The 21,473-nt window shown below is 40.5% G+C and overlaps 1 protein-coding gene across 1 annotated transcript in view; it reads right to left on the bottom strand.

The window, feature by feature from the left end:
• Nucleotides 1–21,473, bottom strand: part of Cntn1 (contactin 1) — a 291,050-nt gene that overhangs the window by 27,724 nt on the left and 241,853 nt on the right. Inside the window, 6 exon segments of the mRNA XM_032885326.1 lie at nucleotides 3,610–3,766; nucleotides 4,570–4,682; nucleotides 6,875–7,061; nucleotides 11,439–11,541; nucleotides 15,918–16,156; nucleotides 18,191–18,261. Of these exon segments, the coding sequence (XP_032741217.1) occupies nucleotides 3,610–3,766; nucleotides 4,570–4,682; nucleotides 6,875–7,061; nucleotides 11,439–11,541; nucleotides 15,918–16,156; nucleotides 18,191–18,261 (870 nt within the window).

Below are 21,473 nucleotides of genomic sequence, written 5' to 3'. Positions count from 1 at the left end.
TCATCACCAAAGGAAGTCAGGACTGGAACTCTAGCAGGTCAGGAAGCAGGAGCTGATGCAGAGGCTATGGGGGGATGTTACTTACTGGCTTGTTTCCCCTGACTTGCTCAGCTTGCTCTCTTGTAGAACCCAAGACCACCAGCCCAGGGATGGAACCACCCACAATGGGCTGGGTCCTCCCCCTTGATTGCTAGTTGAGAAAATGCCTTACAGCTGGATCTTATGATGGCATTTCCACAACGGAGGCTCCTTTCTCTGTGATAACTCCAGCTTGTGTCAAGTTGACACACAAAACCAGCCAGTACAGCATATAAATCTGTAATGAGTCATAGACATCTGAGAACAAACAAAAAGTGACAAGAGGGAACTGCCATGCCATATCCAAAGATCTCCAGGTAGAGACAGGGAGTACAAATTCTCCAAGGTAGAAATAACATCAGTGCAACCAAAAGATGAAGTCAACTGCATAGAGCAATTGGCAGCGCAGATTGTGTCAGACACTGTGGGCCACGGTAAGACATTTAGATGCTTATTCTATGACCAATAAAAAGAGCAGATGCATGATCTGATTACATCTCAGAAGACCCCTCAGCTGGTACAGAGAAAAGTGTGTCCACTATTTTTATGTCCACTTGACACATGCTGCAGTCATTTAAAATAGGGGGTCCTCAATCAGAAAATGCCCCATCTATAAAATTGGGCTGTAGGCAAGTCTGTAGGGAATTTTCCTAATTAATGATTGATGGGGAAGGGTTCATCCCAGAGTCCCTGGACTGGTGTTGGGGCTGGGGTCTATAAGGAAGTTGATTGAACAAGCCATGGGTAGCAAGTCAGTAAGCAGTACCCCTCCATGGCCTCTGCATCAGCTCCTGTCTCCAGGTTCCTGCCCTGTTTGAGTTCCTATCCTGACTTCCTTCCTTTGATGATTACCAGTGATACAGAGTATAAACCAAATAAATCCTCTCCTCTCAATTTGCTTTGGTCACAGTTTTTCGTCACAATAGAATCGTAACTAAAATAGATAGCTAAGAGGCACAGTGGCTGAAGGAAAATCCTCAGAGTGTCAGTAGAGTGGTACTTGCATTTGGGATGTATAGAAACGTAGGCACATTGTGTGAAACTAAACTGTGACCATCGCACAGTAGGCATTGTGTGATTGTCTAATTGAGGGACAGCACAATGCTTGCGGGCATTCTTATCAGGAAATTCACTAAATCCCTGCTTACAGATTTCAGACATAAAATTGAAACAATAGAAAATAAGAACGGGGGTTGGGGATTTAGCTCAGTGGTAGAGTGCTTGCCTAGCTAGTGCAAGGCCCTGGGTTCGGTCCCCAGCTCTGGGGGAAAAAAAGAAATGTAAATAAAATAAGAACATTCTTTAAATTTGAAAGGAAGCCTCATGATTACATCCTTGGATGTACCTTGCTCATGACAAATAATATTAACAACTAATAAGTAAACCCAAACATAAACAAGGAAATTCTAGAGTTCTGTTATTTCTTAAACATCTGCTATTTTGATGTGTTAACTCCACAATGTCTTTGTACAATTGTGATTAGACCGAGATAAATAATTGGGATTCCGTTCTTTACTTGGCAAACAGAACATAGGAAAATATTCTGGGTATGTTTGCAGTTTTTATAAACAGAGGATGTGTCTCTATACACACATGCACACCGGAATGTCTAATCGTCACAGTATGTATAAAATGAGGCTACCTCCTCAGAGCCAACTGGGAAATTCTCAACGAATTTAAAAGCACTTTGTTAATTTTTATTTTTTTCCTTGGGTGGAAAATGAAATTATATATAATGTATTAGTTGTACCAAAAAGATTAAGCAAAGGTAGCCAATACTCAAAGTATATTACTCCATAATTATTTTACTTTCGTTTACCATTGCCTATGTTTTGAGATTACACCCCCTGTATTATGGGGTATCAATCATTTGTAATGCTGTTCGACCTTGCAGTCTTTGCTTAAACATTTGGTGAAATCATACCGGAGCCTGAGGCTATGTGCGCCACAGATAGAAGCAGACCCTCGAGCGTGCTCCTGTCCCTGGAAAGACGACTTGAGCCCACCCATCGCTAGCGTCTACCCGCTGCCATCACAGGGTCACACACACGGTTATATCGTCTCTACACACTGCTAAGTTGAATCCAGGGAATAGGTTCTATTTCACCCAAGGGAAAAAAAATAAAAATAAAATACAACGTTGCCGGTCATCAAAGCTCAGAATTTAAAGATAGGGTTACAGGGCAGTGCTTCAGGGAAAACTCTCACTACAGTAACAGGATCGGAATAAACCCTTTCAAAAAGGGGCTTGGAAATAGAGGAGTAAAACCCTTGCTAATTATCTAAAGTCACCTATGCAAAGACTTTTATTAAAAATATGCTAGTGTCTATTATTTATAGGAGAAAAACATGGAAAGGGTAGATAAATTCTATATATTTGCTTGAATGAATGTTATGTATATGTCCAGTTAAGGTTTGCAATGTCTTGAGTGATCCAGGGCCCTTCCCAGAACAATTGAGGAAGGTGAATGTAGCTTGAGCCACTCAACAGATGCTCCACACACAGAACTCCATGCGCACAGAGAGCCTGGGAGCTGGTGAGACCAATGGCAGTTATTCCAAGCTGTTTTGGTACAGAGATTCCCTAACTTTCTTAGAGTCCTACAAATTCTAATTTTTGAAAATGCCCAATAACTAAAATGAGAAACATACATGCGCCCTCCCCCCAGTTTTCTGTTTGAAAAGAGTATGTATGTGCTATGATGAGTTTAACGCAAACTTGGGCTCCCAGGGAAGCTAGAATTCGCTACTGGATTTTCTGTCATTGTGCTAAGTCATCTTCTGTTGGTTCAATGCATAATAACACATTTATCTATGTAGCTCTCGGTCCCTTTCCTCAATCAGTCACTGCGAGCACTGATTCAGCACATCCTATTGTTCCATATTCTATGATTAAATTCTTACGTTCACACTGGCTTTAATTCAGTGCGATAAGATTTAAAAAGAGGAAGGGATTAAAAAACTATTAAAAATTGAGAAAATTATAAAACACTGTAGATACAATGCAGAGAAGGGCTCACTGTCTCAAGTACAAGTCAGAGATCAGCCAAGCCTATGAGGACAAGTACTTGCCCAAAAGCAATGTGGGTATTCAACCACAGAGATTCTGATTACTATATCAACATATTGGAAAAGAGAAGAATGAACCAGAGGAATATTAAAATAGGTCAATATACTTCCTTTTGAAATATAGAAGAAAACTTGCGAAATATCAAATAGTTGGCTAGTATTATTCCTTTTCCTCCTAATGCCTTATACTTTTCAATGTTAGGCCCTGAGAGGCACTCACCTTAGTCATGTTTAATGATGCTTTGACATCTCCATCATGGCTGGCAGGTAGGTGCTACGTGACACATTTACTCTTTTCCATCCCTAAGAGACGGAACTTCAAGTCTCACAGCACGCTTGATATCCGACTTTGCTTAGGAAAACGCCCATGTTGTGAACTCAGGTTCTAACTTACATCTTGGGGAGCCACACGCAGGCACCCAGAGAAAGCTTTACCGAAACAGTTCATAGATGATGGCTTACCTGAAATTTTGACTTGGGACACTACCCCATCTCCTCCATCACTGTGTGCTCGAACTTCGACTACGTACTCTCCGTCTCTGGGGATGGGGACTTCTATGGAGTGCTTGTGCGTGGAGAACAGCTTACCGTCATGTTGGCCGTCAGGTCTATAGAGTATCTGCAGAGTCCCGAAATATCAGTGGTTAATGGAGTTACAGTTCTCAGCCAATGCCTGTTGTCAACACGAGCACACAATGCTTACCCTTTGGCATCGGTGCGGGCACGGACACTTGGTTCAAAAAGGTAAGTCAGGGAACCTTGATGTGGTTTTGATTCCTCGGGAATAACGTATAAGCTTATACAAATGCATGTGTCATAACCTCAAGGGCTTTTTGCTGTTGTTTTTGTTCTTTGTTAGTTTTCTTTCGTTTTGAAATAACTGAAACTAGGACCTGAGAAAGATGTATCTTTTTCTGTCTTGAAGGAAAATATAAAATGAGAACGTAGCATGTTTTGAAGTGGCCTAATAAAGACCTCCCCCTTTTTTCAGGCTCGTCCACATTATTCTTAAAGCATGCACAGATAGTGCAAGTGCAGCCCCATGGATTACAGTGAATCCACAGAAACTCCCCTCTCCTTTTAGTTTACAGCGAGGAAGGGAGGTGGCGGCGCCCTAGCCAGCCCTCCCAGACAAACAAAACAAATGCATCCTTTCTCCTGTTTCACCACAGACGGTTCTGACAGCTCCATCCCGTAAAGTAACCATTCTGTTGATCTTATTCACTTGTCATAGAATTTCCCTAAAATCCACTAACGATGTCTTCTTATCAAAAGATCTTTTGTGAGACTCTGTCTTCTGACTCTTCTGTGTGGGTAGATCGAGTACACCACATGTGTTTCTCTGACAGCTGAAGCCTCACACATCAATGTTAGCAGAATAAAGCGGTGTGGAGGAGAAGACGGTAGGCCTCACTTATTTACCTTGTAGCCTGTCACTGTAGATTCATTGGATAGTGCCACGACATGATCCCACGTGATTATGTATCGGGAGCCAGACCTCACGGAACTGATGATCCTTGGTGGTTGGCTGGGAGCTGTGGGAAGAAGAAACAGGGAATAGTGGTTACTGGATTGAATGACAGTTCTGCGAGCGACATCGCATGTGTTTGCGGTGTTCATGGGAGTCAACCGTCAGCAACCATGGTTGGTGAGGCAGGGAGTACAATTGTCTTTATTCTCACCTGATTTTTTCCCCTTTCCTGTCTCTTTAAACCCTGTTGTCATCAGGGTCACCAATCTTGACCAAATCTAGTGGCATTTCTTATACCTTTCTCTAGCCTGAAGCCTTCGGAACCTTCCTGAGTTAGAGTTAACAGTTCCTGGATCTCTGCTCTATTCTCAAATCCCTTGTGACTTCATCTACCTCTTTGCTGTTGCTTCTCGTCCCCCTCTCCCTTATTGATTATACTTGGCTCACTCTGTGCTTTCTAGTCAATTTCTAGTCAATACATGTTGGAGAGACTTCAAAGTCAATTCTGCATACATGTCTCTGCTTAACTGAGTCTTCTTTAACTGTTTAAGTACCCAAAGTCAGCCTCTGGCCCTAGCCTCTCTACTGTTCTCTAAACCGGTGTTGAAACTCCTGTCTATATTGAATGTCCGATGTCCAAAAGTAACGTCATAAAGACAAATCACAGGTCACATACCCTCAAATCTGTGTCTTAGGCGTCTTTCTATCTTGTGAAAGCAGCACAAGCTTCTACTTTCTCAAGCAAAAAATCTGGTATTTGGTCTCTTCCATTTATTGCTAACACCCCAGTTACCAATAGGTTTACTCAACTCCTTCTAAAGAATCATTTCCAGCTCTCTCTACACTACCCCTTCATACTAGCTGCCAATGACTGATTCTCTTCTCAAATCTAAGCCATCTCTTATGTCACTTTCTTGAATAGCAGTCAGAATGAGGCTTTAAAACGCCGCAAGTAGGCGTCGATCCCCGACTTAAAAAAGGTTCTTACTACACTCAGAAACGACCTCAACTTTCAATGATGACTTACAAAGTACTTCATATTTTGCTTTCAATGTTCTCTTTCCTCTTTGCCTCAGAGCCATGTTTTGGTCATACTGATATTTCCAAAGTTAAATGTTTCAAATTCTGGACTCTTATTTTCTCTAATCCAAAACAGTCTTCTCCCAGCTTGTCACAAACTGGTTCTTTTCATTGCTCCTCACTTACTCTCTAGGTTTTGGGACATTGTTTCCAGTTCTCCCAGCCATTCCATCACAGATTTGGCCCCCACACAATCACTTTACTTTTACAAGTTCAATTATTCTATTGTGCTGTGGACACAATCACACATATTTAATGAGGTTTTTGTTTGCATTTTAATGTCTGTTGCGGTCTTTTCTGCATCCTTTCTATATGGAACCATTCTGTACATAACACAGATTTGTAAAAAAAAAAAATAAGAGAGAGAGAGAGAGAGAGAGAGAGAGAGAGAGAGAGAGAGAGAGAGAGAGAGAATGGGATGAACAAGAAAAAATAATGTTTCATTTGTCAAATTAAAACGTGGAGATTTAAAGAGGAAAATCAATTGTCTGCTATCATAAGTTTAATGCATGTCTGATACATCTACCTCTGTGAGTGTACTAGGAGATATGCTCCCCACTGATTTTTGTAACTTTGCCAAAGCTAATGGACTCATTCTTAGAGATAGTTGTGAATGTCTCTAGAGTTCTGCATTCCGGGTTCCAGAAAAGAAACATCAAAGTGAGGCTGGAGATCGAGAACGTCCATATCTGAGCAGAACAGACAAACTTGTCATATGGTCAAAGAAAACAGAGAGAAGTCACAGTACAAGAAGATTCAGCCTGTATTTATATGATTCGATGGTGACCTATGAACAAGGGGCAGTTGTGATTTTATTATGTTATTAATTATTAATACAATTTTATTTTGCTACCAATTCATCTGTGTGAAAAAACTAAATTAATAAACGCAGATGGTAGCCAAGTTGATTTTCTAGTGGTCTTTAGTTTGACGGAGGCGCATTCTAAAGGCATTAGAAAGAATAAAAATGTGTGAGATTGTGCGTCTCAGTTTTCCCTCCTTGACAGTACCTGGGAACGCTGAGACCTCTGGTTCTATAACGGATGTAAGATTGAAAACCAAAGGTGTCTGAACGGCTAGATAGAACTTTCTTTTTTCCATATGTGCCTACAATCAGGATCTTCTTTAAATCAAACGATAGCTTTTGATGTGTCTAAGATGAATTCTGACACTCACGGGCTTTTCTGGTGAAGGTCTCGATCACGTCGCTGGAAGGTCCGCACCCCGCACTGTTACAGGCGCCCACCTCTATGAAGTACTGGGTGTCCGGCAGAAGGTTCTCCAGCCTGGCTGAGTACTCCTGGCTGGTGACTTGAACCCTGTGCGCCGCTGCTTCTTTGTCGTGACCGGCCCAGTACCGAATCTGCAAACACGACAGTTTTCTGTGACTCAGCTCTTACTGGGCAAAATTCATTGCTGTGGGCTCCGCTCCATTGGTTTGAGGCCGCCATGTTTTCAGTGCCGCTTAATGGCACCTTTACCCTCCTACTGACCTCTGGATGGTGAGATCTAATTAAAATTGGTAAGGTGGAATGAAATTTACATTCTAATAGTAACATGGAAAATATTGAGCTGTTAAAAGGAGGGGGATGGGGATTTATTTTCAAAATGTGAAAGTGATATTTCTTTGGAAATATTTGTGACAATGATCTCTATCTTGATGTCTTGTTTTATTTCTGTTTAGCTGGTTTCAATTCTTCATAAGCTTTTGATGGTTTGGAAGAATATACCTTGTTTGGCAAAAAATTTCATTGTGCTGCCTAGAATGTGCTGGCAAATGATTTTCTTCTAACAAACCCTTTCAGATGTATGTATGTATGTATGTATGTATGTATGTATGTATGTATGTATGTAATATGTATGTATGTAAACTATTTACTCCTTTAAAATATCAAGTAAATGCACCCAACAATCATCCCTGCTTATTCTATTTAGTGTTAGTTTGTGTGTATGTGTTTGCGCCTGTGTATGCATGTGGACTGCATGTGGAAATCAGAGGATAACATGTAGAAGTTATTTCTCTCATCCCATCTCGTTGGCCCATTGAACTCAGAGCGCCATACTCTATAGAAAATACCTAATAATTTGGTGAGTTATATAGGTTACCTACAATTAAGATACTTTAAAATTATTTTCCATGTTACTATTAGAAACTGTTACATTTGTTAACTATAACCCTCTTTGTCTCAAAGCTTAATACAAGTAATGAATTTGAATTTAGGTTTTTAAAATAAAGACTATTAGGGGGTATTAAATCATTATTAATGCCTACAAAGTGAATTAAAATTGATTTTATAAGTACATTTGAATTTTTACATATTTAGATAACTGTTTAGTGGGGGATTTATTTTCAAAACTAGTCAAAATGCCTAGATAAAAGCATCTAACGTTAATAGGATCCTAAGTTTCTCATTGACATGAGCAAACAAATGACCGTTATACCGTGGAAATCAGTAAGCCAAGTGCACTTGGCATATTGAAAGGGTTACCAGTCAGGTATGCAGTTTCTAAACTCGGGAGAATTACTCATTGCTTGTTGATTCCTTTGATGTTATTTTTATTTTGCCTCTAATGATCATTTTGATGTTGTCAATATCACATTTGTGGTTGGGTTTGATGGAATCTCTGGCATTTCTGTCATCTCAAGACAGAACTAGTAAAAACGCAGCAAATATCCCCACAGGGTGATATCTGTTGGCAGAGGTATTCCAGACTTCTGGATGGGGCAGAGTCTCTTGGGAAGTCCCCAGCTTCATAGGGCTGGAAGATTTGGGCAGTGATCGCCTTCTCCTGAGTGTGAGGGAGATGCCTCCACCCGTGTAAGACTTAGAAGCAGACAAGGTATGAAGCCTTTTCCTTGCTAAGCAGAAGAACGAACATTTACATTCTGGGAAATCTCAGGAACGTCATTAGGATCATCCGCATAAACTACCTAAATAAATTTATAATGATAAAATTCACCCTAGTATACAACTCTCAGAACCAAGGACTGAAGGTTCCTGAATCTTACATGTAGTGAATAGTAACATTCTAAAGTATCATTTCACACTGATGATTATATCCACTTCACAGAGGAGTTTGTAGACTATGCTAAATAAAATCATTTTATGTCGGCGTGACACAAACTAGAGTCATCTGAGAGGAGGGAGAGCCACAGTTGACAAGATGCCACCATAAATTCCACCTGTAGGGCATTTTCTTCACTAGCGATTGATGTAGGTTGGCTCAGCCTATGGTGGGTGGTGCCATCCCTGAACTAGTGGTCCTGGATTCTATAAGAAAGCAAGCTAAGCAAGGCATGGGGAGCAAGCCAATAAGCGGCACTGTACCATGACTTCTTTATCAGGCCCTGCCTCCAGGTTCCTGCCCTGTTTGTGTTCCTGCCTGGGTTGTCTTTAGTGATGCAGAATCATAAGCAACATAAACTCTTTTCTCTTCAACTTGCTTTTAGTAATGGTGTTTCTTCACAGCAATAGTAATGGGGAGATACAGACTAAAATGATATAAGATTTCTATAAAATTCATGTAATAAACTGAGGAATAATCACACCTATTTTCTTACTCAAAATCCCATGTGATATTTCTTCAAGTCAAAGGACATAACCTCACTTTCCTTAATTTAATCTTTGAAACTGTATCCTAAGAGACAGTTGCTAAATTTAATCTTTGAAACTGTATCCTAAGAGACAGTTTTTTGTTAAATTTAATCTTTGAAACTGTATCCTAAGAAACAGTTCTTTTTATTTAAATTTAATCTTTGAAACTGTATCCTAAGAGATACAGAGTTCTTCTGTTTATCCAATTCTCAAAGGACCTATGGCAGAACAGTTTTTATTAAAACTTAAAATCAAGAAAAGCAATGACCTTGTGACTTGATAGCAGAAAGAACATTTAAAGGAATCCCTAGTGTCTCTGTTCTAAAATGCTGCTTGTATGGCTTGTTTGAATGTAAAAATTAACATTTCAGAATAAGTGCAGATAGCCTCCCTGCATAGACTCTCTTTAAATATACGTTTAATCATAAGTTACATTTTAATGAGTCTGAAAGTGTACAGAAGTAGATATGTCCATGCAAAATATGTCATGAGTCCCCATATCTCACTGTGAGCAGTTATTTGATACTGAAAAGGAAACTTATATTCCCCGGTGCTGAAGCCACTGGTAAGGTTCCCATGTTCTAGTAAATGCATACCCCAGCTACCGTGCATGATCATGTTAACAAGCTTAATTAAATTCAGTGGGGAAGAAAAAAAGATATCAAAGTACTAGAAGGTGTGCATGAGAGAAGATAATGTGGGTGAAAATGTCTCCAACTTGAAATTGTCAAAAAATATAATAAACACTTAAAAAAGAATGTAACACCATCACTTCCATGTAAAGTGCCCGCTAACTGAAGTTCGAATTCATTTCCACATAGAGGAGATAGACTTGGGCTTCTTGATCGTTAGGCCAAGCTTGTGTGCGTAAAGCATTGAATTGATTCATGAGAAAACTGTTCACTGTAAGGGACACAAACTACAGTGTCAATTAAAACAAAATGTAACACTTTGCATTACTCGCCAGAAAGTTCACTGGAAACGGGAGATGAATCCGTAGGGATTGATTATCTCCAGCAATAGAGGAAGAACACCATACCTAAGAGATTCCCAGCTTATTTACAGATAGTACATTTATTTCTGCATGTGTATATTGATGTACATGCAGGTGCATTTGTAGGTGTGGCACAGGTGCATATATGTATGGATATGTGAGGATAACCTCAGGCATCTTTCTTCATGAATGGTACACTTGTATCATTTTTATTGGCTTACAGCTTGCCAAGTAGACTAAACGGGCTGGAAAGTGAGCCTTCTGGAATCAGCTGTCCCTGTTTTCCCAGCTCTCGGATAATATACACACTCCATTATTCCTAGTTATCTTGTCACACCTTTCTTAGGATAAAACTCGAACCTTCATGCTTAACAGGCAAACACTTTACTAGTGTGGCTAGCTCCCCAATTCCGTAAATTGACCTGTAAACAACATACCCTACATTTATTTCTCTCTAGTGTTAAGGCCTTGGTATCTGTTTGTTTCTCTATTCGTTTCTAAAATCTACCAAAGATTCCTTGTCTACTGTTAACTTATAATAGCATTTATTAAATAATCATGGAATTGCCTCATTGTTTGGTCTACATTCTTCCTAGACCGTCAACACACGAAGGGAGCTAGGAAGTGAGGGATGATATTTCTTCTAAAATGCTGATTCCAGCATTTTATGAGACTATCTCACCTACAGAAATATAGGTAGAGGTTACCAAAACTCAGCTATAATAGGTCAGGGCGTGGCTCGATGGTAGAGAACGTGCCCGGCACCTGGAAGTAACAGGTGTGGTCTGAAGGGAGACAGGATGAGCAACGCTATCTCAGATTTATTTTCATCTGATCATTGTGTACACACAGGTCTCTCTAGATAAGTCAGGCGGGAAACGGTGTTGTCCAGTTTGTAAATGAGAGATGATATCGTCCGTGTTTCTTGTTTACGTGGTGTCCATATGGTATGTAATGATCAGATTGAGGGAATCTCTCATACTCCTTCTGGGTTGCATATGGATGTCCCAAACCACTAAACATGGATGGGATGGAGCATTCGATACCAAATTAGCCACTGGGGACACCAAACAGTGAAAGACTAGCGATATTATTAAAGCCACACGTATGTATGAAAGAACACATGTTCTTAGGAAGACAAGTCACTCACTTGATAGCTTTCCACGATCTTCTCTAGAACGTGCTTCCAGTGGACAGAGATCTCAGAGGACGATAGCACTTTGACCCCTACCTCTGTGGGGCTTCACTGGGAGCTAAAATTGAATGAGGGTGTTAGTTTCTGAAGACAGACGTTTAGATTGAATTTCAAATAAAGTTCCTGAAGTTTAAGGGAAAATCAAGGTTCTTTTGTCTATAAGTGAAATAGAAATATAAATAAGCATCTTTCAAAGAAGTATCATGGCCTTCCCACTTCTCTGTCTCTGTTGTTTTAAAGTGGTCATTGGAGATATTAGAACATGGGCATTGTTCATGTACATAGACACTGACATGTGCGCGTGCACGCACACACACACACACACACAAACACACACACACTCCCATGCACACATATCACACACGAACACATGAACACACATGGGCATGCACACACACACACACATGCACATGCAGGCCCATGCACACATATCACACATAAACACATGAACACACATGGACATGCACACACACATGCACACATATCACACATGAACACACATGAGGGCATGCACACACACACACACACAAACACATGCAGGCCCATGTACACATATCACACACATGGGCATGTACATACACAGACACAAATACAAATACACACATACAAACACGCATGCCCATGCACACATATCACACATGAACACCCATGGGCATCACATATACAGACACATACACACAATTATGCATATACATAGACACACAACCTAGACATTCCACATATACATAAATTACCACATGCACATGTCACATATACACATACACAAAAAGGCATTGGCACACAAACACGTGTGGACACACACACACACACACACACACACACACACTTTCTTAAAACAGGAAGCTTCAAAACTCTCAGAGATGTCCGCAGGCAGACACTATATTTTTGGAAACAGTCCAAACTGATAATTCCCATATAAACTTTTGCTACAAATTAAATTTAATTACATAAGCTCAACAGCTTCACTTGTCAAAAATGGGGAGGTTAATATTTAGCATAGAAAGTCACTCATGGAAATTAATTTTCTGATTGCTATTAATGTGAATCACAGGAACAGAGAACTAGACTGAATGGGTATGAAGCATGGCCTTTGCCTAAAATCTGACTCTGGCATCAAATAGAGCAGCCAAAACAAAATTGATCCCGTGGGAGAGGATAGTTGACATAATTCTAACTGGAATTTTCTCTGTGAGACGAAGTCCTGCTTTAGCCCCAAGCTGATGAAACATAAAGTCTGGGAAATATGCTTCTAGGAGTGATCGCTGTCTGGTTTTTAAATTTAAATGATTTTTACCTTTTATTCTCTGGAGGTATTTAGTTGAGATAAGTTACTGGGCTGATTACTTTTTTTTTTTTTTTTTTTTTTTTTTTTTTTTTTTTTTTTTTCTGGGGACCGAACCCCGGGCCTTCTTCTTTCTAGGCAAGCGCTCTATCCCCTTTCTAAATCCCCAACCCCTTTTTTTTTTTTTTTTTTTTTTTTTTGGAGCTGGGGACCTGAATCAGGGCCTTAAGCTTCTAGGCAAGCGCTCTACCACTGAGCTAAATCCCCCAACCCGGCTGATTACTTTTTAAGTCTGTGCTCTAAAGTAATATTTCCTAGGTAGAGTAGCATGCTTGTTTTAAAAGACAGCACACGGTAAATTGAGACATGCAGCATTTTTAAGAAAGAGGGAAGGTAATAAGAAATAAGAATTTCTATTGACTTCTAAGAGACAGCTCTCCATCTGTTTTGGAGTAATATATGGCCAGGCTGGTGGCACACACTGGGCATTTCAGAAGGTTGAGGCAGAAGGATTGCTGTGAGTTTGAAGCCAGATTGGGTTACATAACAAATGAGACCTTGTTTCAAAACAACGGTGAAACACGCAAATCAGGCAGGCCAGAATATTGAATTGTCTTCTCTAAGTTGATAGCAGAGAACCTTTACAACACTTTAGTTTTTGAATTCTTTCCATAGTGTTACTCTGTCCATACAAAGAGAAACCTAGCCACAAGTATTTGTACTAGGACAGAAGGCATGGAATCGTCACTTGTTTCCTACCTATCAACTATAAACACTCTGTCTCTGTCTCCCTCTGTCTCTCTGTCTCTGTCTCCGTCTGTCTCTCTGTCTCTGTCTCCGTCTGTCTCTCTGTCTCTGTCTCCCTCTGCCTCTCTGCCTCTCTGCTTCTCTCTCTCTCTCTCTCTCTCTCTCTGTATGTGTTTAGAGGACACAGGTCAATGACAGATGTCTTTGTCTATATTTTTCAATTCAATCTTATATTTTCAACCTAATATTGGGGGCAGGGTTTCTTAGTGAGGGTGAGAATCATTAACTGGACAGGAGTCACTGGCCACCAAACTCTATCTTAGCATTGGAATTATAAACAGGAGCTCCTAATGGATTTTTTTCACATGTATACTGGGGAATCTGAACTCTGGTCCTCAAGGAAGTCCTTGGCCAGGAAGGTCATCTCCCTGGTCCCTTCCATACCTTCTGTGTTGGTATACACTGTATGCGTGTGCATGTGGAGGTGAGAGGACTATCTTCAGATGGCTCTGCCATTGCTTCTCTGCCTCTTTTTTCAGGCAGGGTCAGTGGAGCTGTCTAGCCTGGCTATCCAGTAGGCACCACAGATGCTACTGTTTCTACCTCCCAGCACTGAGACCATGGACCACTGTAGCTCTTCCCTTTGTCTATGTGCTAGGAACCCTATTGGGTCTTCCCTCTTGCACAGTAAGTATCTTGGAAACTGAACCATCATTTCAGCCCTGCCTTAAAAAATTTAAATACAAACATATGCAGTAAAGACTTAAGCACTTTAAGTGAAAAAACACAGAAAGCAACCTAACTGGGTTTAATCTAAAACTTTACCCTCTTTGTGTTTACGGAAAGACTCCTCAACAAGCATGCTTAGTTTACTGAAATTTTCCAAGAAAATAAAAGAGATGAGAGCATTGCTGCCCTTTCTTCAACTGGCCTATAAGAAACTTTTATTTTAAAAAAAATTCAACTGGCTGGGCTAGACAGCTCAGCTGGTAAAGAGCTTGCCCTGCAAGCGTGAGAAACCAAGCTTGATCCCCAGGCTCCATGGAGAAAGGCAAACACACTGACTACTGTGGTACACACTTGTACTATCAGCTTCTGAGCTGGGAGACAGAAGCAGGTGGATCCCTGAGGCTTTTTGGCCGGTCAGCCCAGCCTACTCATAGTGTGCAGAGCCTGGAGAGACTCTGTCTCAAAAAAACAACAGCAAAACCAAAAGCAAAAATTCAAGCTGGATGTTACCTAAGGCATAACACCTGAAGCATGACCTCCACAGGTATACTCCCCATATGCCCACACACACACACTCAGATGCAGGGGACACACACAGGCACACACACACACACACACACACACACATACACAAACATACACACTAATATAAACACACATACACACACCTACATACACAAACATATACACATATACAAACACACACACATATATAAACACACACATACACAAACATACACACATATACAAACACACACAAACACACACACACACACACACACACACACACTCCAGTATTCAATTGTAATAATCAAATGCACTTAAATTCTGACATTAGACAAATATTGTGTTAAAATCCCAGGCAATTTTACAAATGTTTCATTTTCCTTTTCCTTTCTCCCTCAGCCCCTCTCAGGTGCCCTCCCCCTCATTCTCTTTTAAATTCATGGTTTCTATTTCTTTAGTTGTTATTATCGAATTTTAATCATTAATGAACTATATAACTGTAACCTGCTGATTTTTATCAACACTGGTATGTATATAATCTTTAGGATTATTATATATCCAGATCAGGGACGTTTATCCAGTAGTCGACGTTGAGACTGTATGCTCAGAGGCTGAATAAATGGTGCAGTGGACATGAGCATTCCTTGGCCTTCCAGAGGACCCAGGTTTGACTCCCACAGCATGGCTCACAGCCATCTGTAGTTTCATTTCCAGGGGATCTGCAGCCCTCTACAGGTACTGGACAGACACGTGGTATATAGACATACATGTAGGCACAATATCTACATAATCACATTAATGAAATAGTTTTTAAAAAACATACAGAGAAACAGGCTCCATGAAGTTGACTCAAGTATGGAGAATTTAGGGCTCAAAATTATAATCACGACACAGTGCCTGAGTATCATCGGCTAACTGTTTTAAGAACATTTCCCAATTCGTAAGGACAGAATAAGGAAGATGAATAGGACTTAGAATATTTTAGCAGCACTTCTGTTATGTACATGGAAAGGCCAAGATTTAAAATTGGCTTCAGAGAATACTCTCTTCCTGAACACATGATAATAGGAAAAGATCTTATTAGACAAGGTCTGGAAGGCTGCAAACCTTAATCCTCCAAGCGAATATAGTTTTCCTTCTCTACGAGGCCAGCCACATCTCTCATTCACCTACCGTCTTGTGCTGAGTTGATGACAGCTATGAGGCTGTAAGGTCCATCTCCTTTATTGTTGAATGCCTTCACTTTGACTTGAAACGCGGTGGAAGGGGTCATGGTTTCGTCCTTGTGGACGTAGCGGCCAGTATCAGGGTTGGTAACGGTCACTTTCTTCCACTCTTCTCCATCGAATGGCTTGAATGCCACTATGTAACCAAAATTGTTACCATAATGGTATTCTCTGGACAAAGGCTAAATGGAAATTCAAATAACAAGTATGTGTGATACAGTTAAATGGAAGTCTTATGAGAACGCAGTCACACAGGGAAGCATGCTCTTCGTAAAGGGACACATTTTGTAAATTAGAGATAGTTGAAGATGCCAGAGCACAGAAGAACATTCATCCAGGAGATGCCGCCATCCCTGGACTGGTATCCTTGATGATCACTGAATGCCTGTGTGCCCCCAACCGCCATGGCGTCTGCTCCCTGTTAATTCCTCCCTCTACTGTAGAAGAAACACTGGCTCCCATACAGCATTTTCTCAGCCCATGGAACCTGCCACTCCAAGAACCTGCAGTCCCTTATGTGCCATCTCCCCACTTCCTCTCCCTTTCCCTTGCAAGCTGTCATGATCAGTTCCACACACTTATCTCACTGTCTCCTCCTCCTCAACCCCTGAATGATGAGTGGTACAGGGACAGGGGTTTTATCAATTTCCTTCCTCTTCAATCTCAACACCTAGAGCAGGGCTGAAAAGATATGGGACTGCAGAAGTGGAAGGCCATGCATCGTATGATTCCAGACTCTAGAATATCTAAGTTGTCATCAGAAAGAGGTTTGCGGGAGGAGTAGGAGTATAGGTGCCTGGGGGATGGGGGGCAGGGAGAGTGGTGCCGCTCCTGTGTGTGAGAGGCTGGCCCTGGCACCTGCTTACTGAGCATTGCAGCAACGTTTCATTTCCTGGAACGTGCTGGGGGGTTCCCTGCAAGACATATGTCATTTTCAAGGAGTTTTGTGCCGGAACTGACGACCCTGAGTTAAAGGTAGCTCTAATTATCTTCTAATTGCCCTTTTGAAAGTCTCATTTTTATGACGTTTGCCCTTTGGGATAACACCACACACACACACACACACACACACACACACACACACACAGTGTTAAGCCTTACTTGATTAGCCACTGCTGTAATCCATCTTAATCATCTGTTAGTCACCCAAAGAGCTTGACGCTAAGAGGCAAACGTTTCATGCACATTTTTATGACTGAAAGGAAAATCCTACATCTGACTCTAGGTTTTCAAAGCAGGAGATACAGGGGCAGGGGACAGAGCGACCACCCCAACACTACATTTCCATGCACATTTTCAGACTAGCAAACAAACAAACAAACAAACAAACAAAACAAAACAAAAAAATCAAAAACCAAAAACAAAAAAAACCCAAAAAACATTTCCTCTGAGTCTCACGTGAAGATTTGATTTAAATGGCCATGCAGCAGAATTAAGTCACTTTCCATTAAACACCCATGTCTTGGGTAAGCTGGTTTAATTCACGCAAGGAGCAAAGATAAAGTCTGGCAATTTTCCTGTCATCTTCAGCATCTCGTTGTGACCCGTTACTCCCTCCGACAGTCAAATGCTAAAAACAAAGAGTGAGGGGCTGAGCAGAGCTCGTCCGTACGTCTGTCTGCCGGAAGTCTTACTCAGACAACTGCGGCAGTCACTCTCTCCCCTGCCCCTGTATCTCCTGCTTTGAAAACCCGCTTTGAGTCTGCCATAGGATTTTCCTTTCAGTCATTTAATCTGAATGAAAAGTTTACCCTTTAGTGTCAAGCCCTCTGAGTGACTGACTACTCTAACAGGTTAAGTTGGATTACAGCCGTGGCCGAAGTAAGGCTTGCAGGAGACACCATGTTGCGTTTAGAAGTGGATTTGATGTCATTTGTGAGTCTACTCTTTAGTGTATAAATGCCAAGGCCAAAGGCTATACAATTTATGATAGGTTCGTGGACAGCATATGCTCGCAACCCCTGTGGAATCAAACAGCTCTTGCTTATTCTTCCAGGCCAACACATCCCCGAGCATCCAGTACCTTGTCACAGAAGTTTCTTGGCTTAGCACAGTAAGACAGAGGACATCGGCTGTGCAGTTAGGGGGAAAGGTAACTGTTCTTTTGCATGGGCTGAATACTCCTTTTATTTTCAATTTATTTTAATAAACAAGTGGTTCTGCAATTAAAAATAGTCAGTGCATCTCTGCCCACCGTGCAGTTCGTTAATACTCACCGCCCACGTTATTGTCAGCTCTCTGTTGGTTCCGCCCCCACCACCTACATCTGCGGGAGCCACATTTGGTGCTGAAACAAGTAAATTTACAAAAAGTGAATAGAAGCCGTGAATGGTTTTTTTTTTCCTGATAATGAAGTTCTTATTTACCACAGAAACCCGTGTGCTTTTCATCTACAGAGCAAAGCCAGCTGCAGCAACCCCTTCGCCACACTAGCAGAGGTGTACGTCAATCCTCTCATACTGTCCTTGGCTCGCTGTGACTTTTGGAGATTACATCCTATGATTTCTGTACTGGACAACTGGCCTTTATGTATTCTTTCCTAGATCCCAGGCTAGCACTCTTCTATCACTGTTGTACATGGAAGAGCTCACACCGATGTACATGGAGCAGCTCATACACAGATGTGCATAGAAAACCTCACACGCAAATGTGCACGGAGGAACTCACACACAGATGTGCATGGGAAAATGTATACACAGATATGTGCATGGACCAGTTCACACACAGATGTGCATGAAACAGCTCACACACAGATGTGCATAGAAAACCCCACACATAAATGCACGTGGAGGAACTCACACACAGCTGACTTGTATTTGACCCCATAATCACATTTTAACAATCTACCATTTGTTTCCTCTTTAAACCCCAGAAGTCATTTTTTTTTCTCACTCCTTTAAAACCCAAATTGCTTTTGGGCTGCCCAGCCTGGTGCTTTTTTTGGTTTTGCTTTCTCCTTGAATTCCCTCCGGGGTAGGCACTGCGTCTTGCTAAATACATGGACTTGGCTTCTAACGCGAGATGTCTGTCCCTGAGCTTGTAACAACCTGGGCCACAGGGAACACACACTTTCCCAGACAAAGTCATTGGTTTCCTGTGCACTGTCATCCCGAATCGGTTGACACACTAGGCAGATGAAGTGTTAGTACTTCCAGGAGCCCCTAAAACAGGACCTAGCCACAGGAGATAGCCACTATCTCAAAATGTGTCTAGCAAGATGGCATGCACAGGACATCAGAGTCTAACAAAGGACTGTGACTCTAAGAAGCATATTTTAAAACTTCCAGGTCAGCCATATAAATTCCTTGATGAAAGCAACTCAGACACAAATATGCATGCTCCTCCTGGCTATCAAGCTGTGTGGTCCCTTTCCTCATAACCAGATTAATCTGAAGCCTGACAGACAAATGTAATAATCACCGGGCACCACATGTGAAATAGAATGTGAAACGGGGCACACAGGGTGTTAAAGGTCAACTCTAGCTTCTTGGTTACTATATTATAATATGTAATATATTTTTAGTTATATTATGATATCTAATATATTTTAATATATACTATGTATTATAGTATGCATAACATAAAATACATTGATCATATATGTTGTTTAAAAAATATATTACATATTAATTATATATATTACAGGCCAGCCTATTAAAACAACCATAAATTGTAAACATTCTTTGCTGCAAAATCAATACTCTAAATTTATAACTCCGTTTTCTATGGACAAAATAACAAGCATCTCTTCCTAAAATCAATAAATCACATATTATATTGGTATAAATACAAATAAAATGGTCGTGGGGAAGTAAGGTCAAAGTAGCCTTAAAAAAATTTAACAAAATGTGTTGAGTCAAAAATTGCTCTTCTTGGTAGAAGTCATTTCTTCATAATCCTTTCCCTGATAACCAGTTGTAAACCTTTTAAGTTATAGTGATTAAAAACAGACTTTGTCTCTGTTAGGGTGAATATCTTCTATTTTATGATAACTTATGTAGTTTCTAAGATAACATTCTTGAAGTAAGAATTCCAAGACTGATTTTCTTTTCGAGAATTGTTTATTCTGCTCAGGCTGTTTAATTCAGGATAAGAAAACCACGGAGGTAAGATAACCGAACTGTGTCTCTTGGTAGAATATTTTGTAGTTTTGCCTAGATTGTTGGCCTATTATTTTTATCTTCCGCGGGTTAGGAGCAATTTTCCACAGAGGGAATTTGATGCATAATGTGTCTAAATTGGACCAGAGAACAGAGCAGTTGGCCTTCTATATAAAGTCAATCCTGTTCATGCAGGAAACCTTCCAGTGACTTCCTGGTCTCAGAGAAAGGCAGCTAGGCAAACGTTAGCAGACGCTTTTCACTTCCGGCTCCAGACGCTTAGCATGGAACAAACATGGTGTTCTTTAAGTCATAAATCGTCAAAATAAACGTGAACTAACATTTAAAAATGATTATTAGTAGTAACTAAAGACTATTTATAATTTTAAAGTAAGGAGTTCTAAATCATCCCTTGGCCAGCATTTTGGATGTACGATGATTTGTTTCTGTTTGCAAAAGGGCCTGTGAGTTTCAGCTCATGTATCTAAAATTGCTTGGAAACCAACTCAATATCCTGATTATTCTTTCCAATGAAATGACCTAATATTTTCAATTTCTTTTGTATGTTTTAGTTTTTAAATGATTTTCCAGTAAACAACTTTTTGGACTGTATCTGACAATGTAAAAACTGGCACGTAAGAAGTTTGAATATGGAAATCATATATTTTCTGAAGATCAACTTTGATACAAAATATGTTGACAGGTAATTTTTTTTGAGAACTAGTGTTTTTTCACGAATAGTCATTTCAACACAAAAATGTTGAACTTAATAATTTCACTTTGCATCAAAATTCCATTATTAAAACAGGTGAGAGACTCGGAATGATGGCATGTAGCAGTCTATCAAACCAAAGACCGAGATTTAAAATGTGTCTAATTGAATCAGAGAACCCAGCAGTTGGCGTTTACGTGGTCTCATCCCTGCTCAATCAGGAAGTCTTCCCATGAATGCCTCGTCTCAGGGAACTACAGCTAGGCAAACAATGGTGTTCTAGTTTCAATGTACAGATTCTTTTGTTTTTGAGATTCCAATGTAATTATTCCACCGAATGCGGTTCCGAAGGGCTAATAGATCACTCTAACAGACTGTACAGTGTTTGTAACTCATGAGACCCTGGCTTGGTTGGTAGAGCACAATACCAAGGCTTCCCGCATGGCTCTCATTTTAAATAGACGCTTTCCTACTTGGAGGAGGAAAACAGATCTGGAATCCAAGATGTCTCATAGAGCAGGATGACAAGTTGGTTCACTATTTATAAATACGAGACTGTAACATAGTTCTGTCACTCGCCCAGTTCAATCTTTGTGAAAAGTAATGAAGGTCGTGTGAGGACACTTAGTTTGGCAGAAATTAAGGTTTTAAACAGAAATCATCATGCCCAATGGAATCTTCTTGAAG

The sequence above is a fragment of the Rattus rattus genome, chromosome 1 (genome assembly GCF_011064425.1).
Source record: "Rattus rattus isolate New Zealand chromosome 1, Rrattus_CSIRO_v1, whole genome shotgun sequence".
Lineage (NCBI taxonomy): Eukaryota > Metazoa > Chordata > Mammalia > Rodentia > Muridae > Rattus > Rattus rattus.
This window is presented reverse-complemented; position numbering and strand designations above follow the sequence as displayed.